This window comes from Copadichromis virginalis, linkage group LG23 (assembly GCF_057382275.1).
Source record: "Copadichromis virginalis isolate Kocher_CV1m ecotype Utaka linkage group LG23, C_Virginalis_male_GT1.1, whole genome shotgun sequence".
Lineage (NCBI taxonomy): Eukaryota > Metazoa > Chordata > Actinopteri > Cichliformes > Cichlidae > Copadichromis > Copadichromis virginalis.
The window spans coordinates 37,679,809-37,696,488 of NC_140639.1; the positions used below are offsets into that span (position 1 = coordinate 37,679,809).

Genomic DNA, 16,680 nt, shown 5'->3' on the forward strand with positions numbered 1-16,680 from the left:
TTCTCCCACTCCTTCCTCCCTCTTCCCCTCAAGGCGTCCTCTCTCATCCTCCTCATTCTCTGTTCATCTCTTGCCTCAGCACCACTCTCCGTCTATTGCTTCTGACCCAGTGAGCACTGTGGTGTCACCGAGCTGCCACTGGCATGTGTGTCAATGTGTGAGAGAGTGCATGTGTGCAAAGTAAAACAAAACGAGTTTATCCAACCGACTGATGGCATGTCTTAAAAATAAAGGTCGGGTTAGATTCTAAATATTTTTGAACGCACAAATAAAAAGATGAACAACTCTTAATAACAAGTGTTTTGTATGTCCAAAAAAATCAGACTCATCTTATTCCTCTTCTCTGTTGTGCAAATGCGAATATTCACCGGGGCAACACATGTGTATTAATACACAGCTGAAAATACAGACAACGCTGTCTCCTGCTTCAGTAACTCTGAATACAGTTACATTTAGCTGCCTCTGAGCTATTAAATAGAGTATATATACAGTATATATGACATTTAAAGATAAAGCTAATGACTAAAGAATGACGTGTGTGTCTCTCAGAATGACGCTTGTGCTGTACTTTGGCTCTCTTGCACAAAAATGTCACAAACTGCAGTTCCTCAAAAGGCCACTTGAGGCTCGCTCTAAAAGTGAGTAATTCCCCATAAACCTCCATGTTAAGACACCCAAGTTTAGAGAAGTGCCCATTTATGCAGTGTACTGCAACAGATCAGTCACACTAGTATAATTTGTTTTAGGCCTGTTTTCTACTAGTGAACATTAGCATCCCAAATGGAGCCCAGAGACCACTTCTGACTGACTAGAAACAGCCTGTTAGGAGCATACTGCTGAGCCATGTGACTCAGCTTTAAAAACATTCATACTGCAATGACTTTTTGACAGTGACACACAATGTGTCATCATACTACAGCTTAAAAAAGATAATCCTTAAACTAAAGAATACAAAAGCTAATCTAAAGCAATAGCAAATCAGGCAAGAACAAGTTTGCATGTTTATTCAAAGTTCACCTCTCTGTGCTATTAAACTTCCCCAAATGGGCTAAGGCAAAAGAACCATGGACCTAAGCATCTTAACAGAAGAAGAAGAATCCTGTCCACTCACTAAAGGCATAAAAACCACCAAAACACCTCAAAAATCATCTTCCAAATCTACAGCAGAAGAGCACGTCTTTCCCTTTCTCTTTCCCCACCCATGCAGCTCACAACAAGCACAGACGCACACACACAAAGCTCTGGGATAACCATGAAGCTCTGTGGGATTCTCTCTCACAGGACACGGAGCCAGGTGGCACTCACCACAGAGTAGGAATCCAAAACACCAGCCCAAGCACTCCGCCTGTTCCAGGAACCTGACATGGTTTAGAGTCTGTGGCAGTGAAGCTACCTGCGCTGTTCTTTGTGTCACTCTGACCGTGCTGAAGCTCGAGCTGGGGGACAGCTGAGATCATAAAGCAGCTGCTTTTAATTGGACCGAATAAACCAGGCTGCAGGGAGGGTGAGCGAAAGGTGAAAGAGCGGGAGGTGGAGGAGCAAGTTGTGGATTCTGACAGAAGGTGATGAAGAAGGGAAGCGTGCAACGTCAAAGAACTGGCTACATCGAGAGAGACGCATAAGGAACCCTAGAGGAAAGCATTATAAGGTGATTACTGGGCTAAATGTGTGTAAGCTATGAAGGGTGTGCAAAGATGTGAGGTTCTTTCCCCTGACCTGCACATAAACATGTAAAATGATACCTGGCTCCATGTGCTCTCTCCATCAGCTTTGAAAGGAAGGTGCTAATTCTCAAAGAATGCTTTACGGTTTAAACATATCACATTTCTTCTGTTTGACACTTCATACAATGCAGCTCCGCAGCACACTCCTAAGCTGCACAGCTGCCATGCCACACTGACCTCAGCTACTCCAATCCACCACTTACTGCATACTACACACTCCAATATCCAGTCACGTGCAACAATAACAGCAGCATAAACTGACACAATTTCTCACACAAGCAAAACATGATCGCGTCCAGTGTCATTTCACAGCGCACTTCCCATCGACACTGTATGATACCACTCTTTGCCACCTGAAAATTTCAGAAAAAACTACACTGGTTACCTCTGCCAATCAGGGCTTTTGTACTGTTTAGTGTGTCATTCCTTCTGGGTTAGGGTCTTCAGGGTCAACTTAACCATTTCTTTATTGAAAGCTGACAAAAAGCTTTATAACTTAAAAAAAAACTACAAGTGTGGCGTGTATTGTCAGCTTACAGAAAGTACCGTATAAATGGTAAATGGCCTGTATTTGTATAGCACTTTTACTAGCCCCCCCTAGAGACCCCAAAGCGCTTTACACACCCAGTCACCCACCCATTCACATACACATTCACGCACTGGTGGAGGCAAGCTACAGTTGTAGCCACAGCTGCCCTGGGGCAGACTGACAGAAGCGAGGCTGCCATATCGCGCCTTCTGGCCAACACCAGTAGGCGGCAGGTGAAGTGTCTTGCCCAAGGACACAACGACCGAGACTGTCCGAGCCGGGGCTCGAACCGGCAACCTTGCGATTACAAGGCGAACTCCCAACTCTTGAGCCACGATCTGACCCGAAGGGCAATGGATTGATCTGAAGTGCAAAGTGATAATAATGCTCTATAGAGTTATTTAAAACTATGTTTCCTATTGCCATTGTTTCCACTGACAACATATAAGAAATGATATATGGAAACTCTATCACACTACTTTGGACCTCTGACCTCCTCTTCAAGGTCAAATCTTTAAAATTATGCTTAAATTCTACTGCCTTTGTTTGTATTGGCAACATTTAGAAAGTGATCCTGGTGTATGGACATTCTAAATATTATATTATGGTTTGTATCCAAATATTACGTGACCTCTGACCTTCCCTCTTTCAAGTTGTCCCCAATACCCGTTATATCTTATAAAGAGAATGTGCTGGCAAGTTAGTGATAAATAAACTGCATCATAATATTATAATAAGCTCAGGTTATTTACAAATCAGTACTTTATTACCCATTACCTACTCGTGCATAATGTCCGTGTAATCACAGTAAACATGTGTTGAATATACGCAAAATACAATAAAGGGTCAGCAGTTTGGCGGCGATCCATGCTTTCCACCACAACAACTCGTGCTTGTTTGTTTGCACCAGTGTGTGACTTCCTCTTATGACCCGCTCTCTCATTGGAAAGCTTTTATGCACTAACAGTGACACCTGTGTCACACCTCCTCCACTCTGTGTACACCCAAGGAAACTGAGAGCAAAGACAGGAGAAAGAACAGTAAAAAACAGCAAAGACTCTCACACTAAGCTCAAATAAAACAAGTGTATATAAACTGAGTGAGTAATATCAACAAAAACACATCATCCCTCCGCCTGCTTAAAACTCCAGTTATGCTTTCCAAAGCACTTCCATGTAAACCTCCCTTCTTTTATACTTCCTGTGGTGAGACATCACAGACACAGCCATCGGAAACTTTACCGCTGGATCGCGAAGACATCCCTGCTCGGAGCGATGTACTGTTCTGTCAGCCAAGACTCTGATTAAGTCTCAGCAGTGGAGTAATGAGCGCAGTGCTGCACTGTGAGACTCTGAGATCACACTGACGCATGCAGACGAGGAGCGGGGGGCATATGTGAGACAGCAGACCTGCGCAACGAGCACGCGCACAGGGATTTGTACTGAGCCTTGCTCTCAGTAGAATTGGTTGCCCTGATTACTCAAACTAAAGCCAAACACTCCCCGCCCTGTCAGCAGCGCTACTGCAGGCCACGGCATGAATAAGACATGAAGAGCTAAATACTAAGAACGGCTGTGCTGTGTGGCAAATCCTGTTGTCTGTTAAAATAAGACACAGTATGCAGATGAAAAAAACAAACAGCCGCGCATGCAGACTCCTGCAAACGAGTCTCGCCACAGGAAAAGTGCATGTTTGCATTTGACATCATTTCCAGTCATCTGGTGAAGCGGCACATGTGATGAACTCCACTTGTTTCACACGGTTTGGCTAAAACACTAAACGCTCTCACGTAAACAAAGGCTAAATCCTAAATAATGTATTTGACAGTTTGACCTTTAAAAGTAAAACAGAAGAATTCAATACTGACTCCTTCGTATTGCCATTTTATCACCATCTTGATCCCCCAAAGTAGTTTTGAAGATGTTTAGGACTGAACCCACTGATAAAGAACACCGTATGCACAGAGAGGCGAGTGTGGATGAAGTAAAGGGCTCTGTCCTCTGACTCCGTGCGACATCAGACATTATAAGCTGCCATCATCTACTAAGCTGAGCAGTTACTCTCTTTTCTCTCGAGTAGCACACAGCACACAGTCTGCTCGCAATGCGTTTGGACTAGTGGAAATGCAGACTGCATGGAGCCTTGAGGAGGCAGGTCACAAGGCTCCATTGCCTCAGATGAAAGCATTTCTCGCTTATTAGTATTAGTGGTTTTTCTGTTTCGGTAAATGACAGAATCAATTTTAAATCAGTGCCTTACCAATGTTACTGTCTTTTTTAAAAACATTCTTACATGACCTCCAACAAATTTGTTTCTGAAAAAACTAAAAATATGGAAAATTTATCGCTGTGTGTGGCCGCACAGACAAGGTCCATTATGTTTTAGTTTTCCAATGATGACATTCCTCATTGCAAACTCTTATAATCTCACGGTCCATAATTTAAAAAAAAAAACCCTGAAAAGCAGACAGTTAATGGATTCTGAACGTAAGCAGTCAATGCAAATTTCTGTTTAGTGTGAATTTCTGCCAGTAGATGATGTGAGATTTTCATCAGTTTATTTCAGGTAATTTGCATTTCATCACAAACAATGTGACAAACTCGCTGCAGACTGATTGCGGACTAAGTGTTACTTCATCTTGAGACACCAAAGCTGTTTTAAAGGTGGCAAATTTCCTCAAGTTGTTCCTCAAGTTCATTGTACGCTATTGCAGTAATTGCAGTAAATGGCCTGTATTTATATAGCGCTTTACTAGTCCCTAAGGACCCCAAAGCGCTTTACATATCCAGTCATCCACCCATTCACACACTGCTGATGGCAAGCTACATTGTAGCCACAGCCACCCTGGGGCGCACTGACAGAGGCGAGGCTGCCGGACACTGGCGCCACCGGGCCCTCTGACCACCACCAGTAGGCAACGGGTGAAGTGTCTTGCCCAAGGACACAACGACCGAGACTGTCCAAGCCGAGGCTCGAACCGGCAACCTTCCGATTACAAAGCGAACGCCTAACTCTTGAGCCACAATCGCCCAGTAGTACCACAGTCTCCAACTACTTTTTCCTAGTGTGACTGTAGCACAAGGGGTCACCAGTTTTTTCATCAAGATGCACAGATGCTACATTTAAACCTTCAAATTTTAAAAGGGCTTAAACTGCGATGAAAAGAAATCATAGTCAATTAAAATTCAATCTGATTTGACCTTTGTTAACAAGTCTACAGCTTATTTGGTTTGTAAAAAGCACATCAACATTATTCACTTACTAACACGTTAGACCTGTGTCTCTCTATCCTGTGCAACTGACATAATTTCATGTCCGACCAAGCCACGAAAAAGCAAAACAATGAGTCACCATCACTGCCTATGGGAAAATAACCATCTGCTCTTACTTGCACTTTGCAACTCTGGAATGTGATATTTGCATCATGTTTACTATGGCTGGGGCAAAACACAAAACAGGAGTAGAAGTATTTCCTTCTTTAAAAGCTTTGTTGAATAATTTGCTTTTAAGATGCTAACAAGCAACCGCAGAACAGAAGCGAAGCTGTTTGTAGCAATCAGAAGAAATCAGGAGAGGCTCCCTCTGACAACATGATTACAGCAGTGTTTATGCACGTTATGAAGCAGCTGTGAGTAAATGACTTAACAAGTTATTCATACTGCATTATGTTGCCATGCAGTGAATAAAAACTAAAAGCAAGGACAGGGATTAAACTGAGAAGTGATGTATGCTGTTTAGTAGAGGGATGTATCACTACTACTAATACAACCGAAACTCTGTAAATACATCCAAACAAACTCGTTTCCACCATTTATAACACAGCACGTTCAGAAGAACGCTGATAAAAGTAATGAACCTGAGTTTAAATGTGCCCCACTGCACGATTTTAAAGGTTTTTGTAATTATTATGCAATTATTAAAGCAATAATGACTTTATTACATCGCAGATGATGTAATAATATTTTTGTCTATCAGCCATTCCAAAAACAATATTTCTGTGCAATGAAGTACTTAACTACAACTATTTCTACTCAATGAATTATGTTCTGGATCACAAAAACCACACAAAACAAGAAAACAAACCGGCTGTTACTCAGTGTCTTCCACTGTGACTAAGAAGTCGTGTACTGCTCAAGTGCTACCTGGAATTTCATGTCTCGACATGACAGCTTGCAGCCAACCGGCCCAGTTTACACAGAGCTATCTGATCTACCGACCTTTTATCTGAATCCAAGCAACATAGTCAAATGTCTGCCTGGTGCGTGAAATTAAACATGAGTCAGTAGACTTTCTGTTAGACACAAACAAACCAAAGGCCAGATGGTTCAGTGTATAGTACCAGATGTTTAGCAAACATTTAAGCTGGTGTAACCTATGATGTTGCCTACCTTATACTTATCTTGTATCAAATAATCCATCACAAAATCCATATTTTGAGCTCGCAATCATGGAACTCCCAGTCAGCATGATTTCTGAGGCAACACTTTTGAATTTTAACAGTCAAAAGCTTAGCTTCCAGCTTAGCTGCTGCATGGGCTTGGCCTAGACCATTTCAGAGGGGGCCACTGAAAGCGTCTACCAACCCAGTGCTGGTGGATTTCATGAACTGAGCCAGCGCCTGCCGTTTGCCTTTAATGAAGTGGATTTATCAGAGCTTCGCCATCGAGAGAGGAAGCCTGCTGCGTCCATACCCTGTTGCAGATATTTTCAGAAACAGGCTTCCGGAAAGTGACGGCCCAGATCTTGACATAAATGGACTGGCCCTCCTGGCTTTTGCCCTGAAATACCAGATGGCCTGTCCCAACCCAGGCTGATAAACACAATTATCATTCCAGCTCATTCTGAGTGCGAGTGATAAGTCTCCTGTGCTCCAAATTCTACATATAAATCACAGCAGCAGAGCCCTCCGTCAAACTTATAGCAACACTGTTGAGAGGTCATCTATGGTAAATGTGCTGAACGTGTGGAAACTAAGCTGTGAATCAAAAGTGTGAGAGGTTTGTGAAGAAGCACGGTAGTGACTGTGCAGTGCCTTGTGTTTGCAGCAGGTCGTACCTGGACTTGCTCCCCCCGTACAGCTGTGTCGCCTAGCAGCGGCTCTGCAGGCGGCGTGTTAATCGTTACAGACTTCTCCGAGCGGCTGTCTTTGCTGCGCGACTTGTGCCGGTCCCGGCTTCGCTCTCTGAAAGAGAAAGTAAAAAGCAAAAATCACGATCAGTGAGCGCATTGTATGGTCTTTGCATTCCAATATGAATCGCCTTGAGGCGGCTGTTGTTGTGATTTGGTGCTATAGAAATTAAACAGAATTGAATTACACAACAAGGAATTTGAAGACATTCTGGTTTTCTAGAATTCAAGTGCGTGCAGAGTGAGCATAAAGCCTAAATATCTGAATCACTGTCCATGAGGTCTTCCAACCATGTCAGCTGCAATGTAAGCGCTACAGTAATCTGGTATAGAGCGAGAGCGGCAGGTCTCTCCATCCTCCACCCAGCATCACCACCACCACCACATGGCGCCGAGCCCACTCTGCAGCCCCTTTAATCCCTTATCCGTCTCCTTTCTCCTAGGCAAACACACGTTATGCTCTAATTTTAGTAACACTTCCAGATTAAAATACAGTAAATACAGTACAAATAAACTGCTTTGTTCAGCTTTTATGTGAGCAGTCATATGCTTGAGAACCTTTGCTGGACAATGAATGAGACTGACAAGACCAGAGCCGAGGCAAGGCTGTCGGATCTAACCTAGGTATGAAGATTCAGCAAGATTACTGACTGAATATGCAGGCAAATAAAGAAGAAATTACATGATTTTTCTTGTCTTCCCCTTCTTTTAAAGACAGAAGGATTGTTCTTGATGCTGTATTCTTTGTCATGCTAAATGTTAATGAGTTTCCTGCAGTCTCTAAGCTTGTTGTTTCCTCGTAATCACTTCTTATGCAGGAGCAGCACTGGAACAGAAGTGTAACAAATCTAATTTCCACAATGGAGAAGGCTTTTGTGTCCTGCTTTCTATTAAGACACACAAGAACACAAGCAGTCCTTTTGACACCCACATGAACTGATCCTTCTGACCTCTGTTTATTTACATCAAATGCGGAGAAACATTAGCATTAATTTAGCAAGTGTATATACTATAAAACCAAAACAATGACCTAAAAGATCCTCAATTGGCCTGCAGAATCAACAGGAACTGCACACTTTGGATTCTACATATTTATTTGTTCTGATATTAATATGAAATATTGATGCGATCAGCTTCAATCTTTGCTGTTACACATTAACCATCACCATCAACCTTACAGTGACCTATGCAAGAAAAACTCAAGTGACCCTTGAACACTACTGTCACACAATAACCATTCATATTCATAAAGTACAGGATATCCTGCCTTTGGTAATGGAGGAAGCCGTATGACTGACAGCAGTGGAGCTGTTATAGTCCAGCAAGAGCTGCATTAGATCCAAGTGTTTTCATTAAAGGGTGTAGCCCAGTCTGCCTTCCGCCTCTATTCTTGCCCTTCCTTTTTAAATATGGACTCGCTTTCCTGCAGAAAATCACGAGAGCGACGAACATTTCAAACCTGCACCGAGTGAGAGAAAGCTCATTTTCAATAGCCTGCAGCAATCCAGTTCACAAAGTGACTGACATGTTCTTATCTAATAAATCCAGGAGATTAGGAGGTGAATGTAGGCCTTTAAATATATTACCACAATCATTATTACTTTAAATATTATTACAACTAGTGTCATTGCTGTGGTGATGGTTATTCCAGAGGGAGCGCTCATCAGTCAAACGTCAGCGCTGATTATACTTATTAATTGGAGAGAAAAGCTGTAGAGGAGGAAGCAGGGAGGAGCAGCCGGGCTCACAAAGCAGAGATCCTATTTCAAGATCACAGTCAGAATAATAAGGAGGTCTGGGAGACAAGTAAGGAGAAGGTAGCAGCTACAAAAGAAGAGTGGAAAGGAGCAGAAAGTCACATTAAGAGCAAAATAAAACAAAAAAACTATGCTAACTAGTCACGTAAACGGGCTTACCACCTAGAGAAGTAATCAAACATTTCTTCTACTGAAAAAGAAAAGAATCATTTACATAATTATAATAATCACTTTATTTTACTTATTCAGAAAACCTTCACATCCACTCCTAAAACAGACCCCCCCCCCAAATATGTCCCCAGTCACACATGTCTGCCAGTCGCCAACCATCTGGCAACTTCTGTTAATGGGGAAAATTCCCCAACCATTTAGTCTTATTGAAAACACATTTTTAATTCAGATTTGATAAACACATTTTCAGAAAAAGAAATAAGTAAACAGAACAAGAAAAAATCAAATTAACAATATATTTTCTTGATATTTAAAATCAAGATTCCACTCCTCCTTATCAACTCCATGTCCTTTTCCTATGTCTCCATGTCTCCAATTAGCTTTTCTGTGACTTCTTGGCCTTGGAAAAAAAGTAATGCAAATTAATAATGCAATGTGATGTAAGGAGCTCTCTGTTTGGTTAGAGAGATGATGATGAAGATGGCTGACCGGGTTTTTCTAGGTTGCTGCTTGTGTCAATAGCTCTGCCTTGACATTAACTGAAGAGAGCCCCGATCTTGAAGTGTGCACTTTGTGGAATCACCTGACCATCTGCTGAAGGTAACACGCAGATGTGGCTAAGACTAGCATCGCTGCATGTAGCCATACTCTTTAAGACTCATGTTAGCTTGGAAAAAGATTACATCCCATCAGTACTAGTGGGCTGCCATTTTTAGTAAGCTAATCTGCTCCTTTTAAATGAAGCCTGAATCAGCTAGCACAGTTAAAACAATAGCTATAACCTACAGCCTTTAATAATAATTAATTATGGAAACACTGTCTGTAAACAGTCTCAGGAGTCCACCTGTTACCACATAACCTTCTGATACCTACGATTTAAAATAATTGAAAAAGAGTGATTACAATGATACCGATCAGTCCATCATTCCCTGTATTATTGTTGTCTGAAGCTAGACTATATGTGAGACTACATGCGCAGTTTTATTTTTTACATGACAGCCATCTTTATGAATGCAGTTTGTAAAATCCCACAACACATTTATACACACATATATTCATGTATTTAAAATTGCTCTTATTATATATTAAATTGTCAAATAATTAATTGTTTTTTTAATATCTAATAAGTAAAATACATTAAACATTCATTTGTAACTGATTTGACTAATAAATAAATAAATTTATGACATAAGCAATTATTAATTCATGAATGCTTTATTTCAAATGTGTGTTACTCTATGGTAAATCAGACTGACTTGGAATTCTCAGTTTTCAGTTTACATCTGTCTCTTTACAGTTTCCTTTGAGCTTCACTGCAGTTTGGAGAATAAATGGTGATAGTTTGCAAATAAGTTGGTGTCTTCCATGCAAATTACAGGAAACTGTGGTTTCTAAAGCAAGGAGCTTTTTGGTGCAACTGATTTTCACCTAATGACAGCCAGCAACCTCCAGAAACCACTCGCCAGCCGGTTGGGATTACATATGTTTTCTAGCAACCAGAAAAATTGAACTTTCGAGTTGTGACAAACTGAAACTAAATTTGTCGCCAAATGCAGTGATCTGATTGGTCAGATCTGTTTATTCAGATTCTAGAAATTGGGGGGGGGGGGGGGGAATCATCTTCAGTTTAAAAAAAAAAAAGCAAAAACAACCCTGACCCTCAACTGCTTGGAAAAGACAGACGATGCATAAATAATAAGATAAAAGATAATGTCAGTTAAACCCCAGAAACTGAACAAAAAGCAATTAAGAATGCAATAAAATATGCAATTTGCAAAGTAACACAGAGGCGAGCAAGCCTGCGGACAGCCCAGCAAGTGGTTTCGCAGACTGGCCTACCAATCTGTGTACCAGCCTCTCCCCTCTTCCAGCACATTTTCTCATTCCCCCTTCAGCAACATCCTGGGATTACTGCACTGTATGGATACCTCCTCCCCCTTTGTCTCTCTTACCACATCCTCTTCCTGCCTCATTAGCATGCAGCTGGCTCACTGATATTCCAAAATTGTGCTGCTATGATTTGATTAATGGGATTTGACTTGCAGCGTGTATCCCTGAAATGGGTGTGGCTTTTTGGAAAACTGACAATGGATGAGGCAGAGTCCTGCCAGTTTGTCTCTGGAAGCAGTATTTCCCTCCAACACCTGAGGACGAGTGTGTTCTCCACCTCACACAGAGGCTAGTGAAAAAGTACAGCCAACTAGGGTGGCATGCCAAACTGTCTGTGGACCAATTTGTCCTCTCTTTGGCTGGCAGAGTAACCCACACACCTGTGCGGCACAGAGCTTTGTGTCAACACAGCAATCTGAGCCAAAGCACTAGTGTCCAGATCAGCCACCACCAACAGCGACAATGGTGACACAAGTCCAAACCAGCACATCACACACTGAGCTAGCAGTGGTGTGAGCAAACAATCACCACTCTGTCTTACGTGAACTTGGATTTTCATTCAAACTGACACACAAGTCCCAGAAACTTCATTTCCAAAGAACTAATGATGACCAAAATCCCCATGGGAAACAAGGTTTTCCAGCTAATTGTGACCGCAACTGGTCATGGTTTGTAGCTGCCCCTACCTCCTTCCTGAAATCTTTCAGGAAGTTTTTCCATTCCACAATCACCGAGCGCTTGTTTATAGGAATCATCTAATTGTAAGAGTTCTCTCTCTCTCTAATACTGTACAGTCTTTATCTTACATGAATCACCTTGAGGCAGTTGTTGTGAACTGATACCATATAAATACTTGATCTGATGTTTTCACAGCAGCTTAAAAGGTCAAGAAAGCCTCGGAAAAACGTTTACGGGCATATCCATAGTCTCAAATTCCCTTTGAACATGTCTTAGTTGGGAAATAAAGCCCAGACTTTGAGGTCAGTTTATTGGGGGTCAAACAACCCAAACAAAACAGTGAGAAAGGATGAACATTGATGCCTTTCTCAATCCTGATTGCAGGTCTGATTCTTTAGCAATCCCTTGTTAATTCCTTATGAGAGGGGGGGAAATATAAGGTATTCAGCATCTGAATCTACACCTATTTATTATCTGTGAGTTTTAACACAGTGTAAAAACAGAGCAAAAGTCTGTCTGCTGAAATCTCTCTTTTTTTTTTTAGTTCTCAGCTATAAAAAAAGACAGTACATGGTGCTCAGATCAACATATTGTTGCCTAGACACGCCTGAATTCATTAAGCTTCTTGGTAGCTATATTACTTAACCATAAGCTTACCATTAGATGATTCTGAAGATTGTTGGCCTCCTGTTTAATCGACAAGGTAATGAGTCACAAGAAGCCTCTGCTGTGCTGTCTAAACCTGAGCTGAATGGGCACTAAGTGAGATAAGTCTTTGTGTTTCTCTGATCCAATCTTAACCTTCCAGTTGAAACAAAAAGTAAACCGCTCTGCTTTAAGAATAATATCATGCAGGAACCTTTGAATGGTATTAAAACTATGACTTAATATTAGTTGAAGTGACTCTGTCCTGTGTGAATACTGGGTGCTGCTCTGTAATTGGAGTTACAGCAAAAGAACCAATCAAAAGAACCAATTTTACACATGAACAGCTGCTAATATGTGATTTGCAAGTCTATAGTCATTTAAATGCTTAAAATTGAATAAGTGAAGGAGCCTAGCTCTGGAGAAGTTCTGAGAGCAAAACTGAAGAAAGTTAAATTAGCTCTGCATCAAAACTCCACGCTCTGAAAGTATGAGAGGAGAAGCTCTTTAGGGCAGCTGCAATTATTATATTTGCAGGTAAAAACACAAATTGTTAGGATTTACTTAGAAGCAGCCTATTTTGAGTAGCAATTATTATGGATTGCACCTGTTGGAAAAATGGTGATTCAAGTACTGCAATCTACAAACACGTTCAATTCATCTCAGTTTAGTTTTATTTATATAGCCCCAAATCACAAGTTACATTGCAAGGTAAAGTCCCAACAATAATACAGAGCAAACCCCAACAAACAAGCACTTTGGCAACAGTGGGAAGGAAAAACTCCCTTTTAACAGGAAGAAATCGCGGGCAGAACCAGGCTCAGGGAGAGGCGGGGCCATCTGCTGCAACCGGTTGGGGAGAGAGAAGCAAAGCAAAGCTTTGGATAGCTAAACCTGTGCATGTGCATAATTTGGTTGTTTCACTGCTAATGTCATGCTCTAAATACAGAAATACACTAATTAACTAAAAGCAAGTAAGAAATTGGTGTCTTCAGCATGTTTTTGTGCCAAAAACATGGCAACAGCAGATCTGCAGACAGATCTGCTGCTGCAATTATTGGAGGGACAGGGGAATGTATTGTTGACAACACCAATAGAAGATGTCTTGCAACAGGAAGGGGTAAAAAGCCAGCAATGAGGGCGATCATGGCTCAAGAGTTGGGAGTTCGCCTTGTAATCGGAAGGTTGCCGGTTCGAGCCCCGGCTCAGACAGTCTCGGTCGTTGTGTCCTTGGGCAAGACACTTCACCTGCCGCCTACTGGTGTTGGCCAGAAGGGCAGATGGCGCGATATGGCAGCCTTGCTTCTGTCAGTCTGTCCCAGGGCAGCTGTGGCTACAACTGTAGCTTGCTTCCACCAGTGTATGAATGGGTGGATGACTGGGTGTGTAAAGCGCTTTGGGGTCCCTAGGCGGGACTAGCTATACAAATACAGGCCATTTACCATTTACCAATGAGGGGGGAAAAAACTCCAAAAATCCTGCAACTTCTGTTACTCAGACTCTAAGCAAATCCCATTCTTCTATCATGTCCTAGCAAATTACACACATGTACCCATATATAAGGATATTGTTCTTATCTGTTATTTCTATGGTTGTATGCACACAAGTAGTGAGCCCACTCCCACATGCTTGCATCTGTTCCTGGCATCAGGGTAATTAGACGACAGCGATCCGAAGCAGCTTCACGCATGGCACCCCTTGGTGTAAAAAGATTACCTTCCCGCGAGAACAGCAAGGGGTTTCAAAGGCAACAATTTAGTTTTTTCTACATTAAATTAGAGGCCAGCTGGTGGCTTTGGCACAGTCACGGTAGGACCGGAGGAGCAGGGAGCGGAATGGCGCCTGGCAGGGATGCCCATATGTCTCTTTCCAATTTGCTGTCACTCACTTGAAAGAGTGCAGCAAAAGAAATAGGAGAACACAGGTCTCCACCACTTTCCTAAGCACTGACCTCTCCCCACTGTCTTTGATTCCATGCTAAGTGAGAGCACTTTTGCTCAGTTTAACTTTGAGCTACAAGGACACATTGGTGCCCTGGGGAATGCAGACGACCAGGGAGCGAGTGATATCCCTGCGCTTTCTCATCCTCAAAGAGCAGCATTGACTACATTTAAAAAATGGGAGGAGAAAAGGGAAGAAGGGTGATCACAGAGAGCGGGGGCAGCTGCTGCCTTCATATCACGATTGGCCACATGGGAGCAAAATGTTTAATGATGAGGAGAATGAAAGGAAAGAGATAAGGAGGGCAGGGCTGAGGGGGGTGCAGTGTGAAGAGGACAGAGGCAGAAAGTTGCAGACAGCATGACAAATCCCTTAAACAGCAACAGGTGGCAGCTAGAGTGGGAAAGGCAGGCACAAGTACTCCAAAAGATATATGGCAAACAAGCTGGAGGGGACTGTCATTGACCTGGGAGGGGCTGTTATGGAACAGGATCCTGTTCTCCAGTTCTCTACTCTCATCTCCTCTCTGAGTCTCAATGTATCCGCTGAGCCAGTCAGTCAGGCCTCTTCAGCACCTGTCTCCTGCTGCCTTCCTGAGGCCTGTCAACCACACTCATTTGGCTGCTGACAGACTAATGCGCCTCCAGGAGCTGTGGGCTCCACACATGTTTGGCCAGAGGGACAGACACAGATACACAAAAGGTGACACTACGGAGGTGGACAAAGACACAGAACAGGACAGGAAAACAAATGCTCAGAGTCAGAAAGAAAATCACAAAAGGAAAGTACAACAGATCCACTGATTTACTGAGCCCCCAAAGGCTCCAACAGGGACAAAGTAGTAATACCGTCCTCTCCAAGACATCTGTAAAAATCCTTGCTTCTTCTATCCATCTCCTAAAAACTGATTTTGCTGTTAACATCTACTACATCTATATCTACTAACCAACCAGTAGTAATCGTATCACATCCACTATCACTTCAACTTCACATAATAGGCACCAGCTCAGGCATGTTTTACTGAGGGAAATCCTGCAGCCCACACCAACACTTCACGTAAACCAGAGTCAGGAAAAACCGTAATAACCAACTGGCAGGACTTACCCATGTCTGTGGGATCCCCGGGAGCGCCCCGAGTAGTAGGAATATCCCGAGTAGGTGGACTCTGTATCCATGGTGATGCAGTCCTGCTGAGATAGCTGGGCTCAGGGCAACACAGAGCCTGCTCTACTCAACCGCCAGCAGAACGAAGCAGAACCTGGTGTGCTGTCTTGTCGAGCTAGAGGTGATCGATTAGATCGCTCAGGAGGATGACAGAGGTGTCAGCTGTCAGCAGTCAGGCTTGAAAGCGACCCTGGGGGCGCCCGGTAAGGAAACATTAACCTGCAGAGTGGAAGGAGGGGACAGGGGGAGACAGGAAAATTTAAATTCAAAATGTTAAGTCTCTGGAAAACCTGTCCACATCTATTGGCGATAGAGACGAAAACCCAAATCAAGCATTCAAGTCACAAGCTTTTTCGCCACATCTATTTTCCTCTAGTGCATAAATGCTCAGCGTGCCGACGTTTATCTGCAGCTGCATGACAATCACTGCCTCCTAGCTCCAAACCTGCACAGTGACAACACTTCCCATAAAAGGCAGTTCCCAAGAGGTTACACTTCAACTGAGCATTCCAGATAAAAGAAACGCCGCTATCCCGAAACAGCAATTTGCTCCTATTCCCATTAGACTGGCGACTGTTGTTCTGAAGCAGCCTTAAGTCTGTGACACACAGTAAACAATTTATGCCCGGCACTGACAAGCTCCGTGATGAATACAGAAAGAGTGCCATAGAGATAAGACTTATTTTCGAAGGAGACGTCAAAATGAGAATGAGGTGTTGCCAGTTTGGAAGTGAGTCTCAAAGAGCTGTGATAGCACAGGAAATTCACACAAACAGCAGTTTCACCTACATGTCTGTAGATATCTGTAAAATCCTGGCTTGAGAAAAACTGTCAAAAATACTGGTGGCCTCCAGTGCTACCCCTTAGCCTTTTAAGTTAACTCCTACAGGACTTGCTTAATGAGTTACCTCATTTACAAGAAAACCTGACCACCTTGAGGTCGAGGTCACTGAGAACTCTGAGATTTGGAGTCTCATATATGGATCCTGGATTCATATGCAAGACCCCCTTTGTCCTGGTATTTCCTCTGCTTCAATAGCTGGATGCTACAAAC

The 16,680-nt window shown here is 42.7% G+C and overlaps 1 protein-coding gene across 4 annotated transcripts in view; it reads right to left on the bottom strand.

Annotated features, from left to right (window-relative positions):
- The window catches only part of LOC146681552 (vang-like protein 1), a 69,731-nt gene that overhangs the window by 24,813 nt on the left and 28,238 nt on the right, over positions 1–16,680 (bottom strand). For 3 of the 4 annotated variants that reach the window (XM_085447851.1, XM_085447853.1, XM_085447854.1), the window contains 2 exons: positions 15,567–15,845; positions 7,309–7,435 (listed from right to left, as the gene is read on the bottom strand). In XM_085447851.1, the coding sequence (XP_085303977.1) occupies positions 7,309–7,435; positions 15,567–15,637 (198 nt within the window). In that variant the 5' untranslated portion in view covers positions 15,638–15,845. Of the gene's footprint in view, positions 1–6,641; positions 6,745–7,308; positions 7,436–15,566; positions 15,846–16,680 lie in introns of those variants that run through there. The other variant, XM_085447855.1, reaches the window with a different exon arrangement.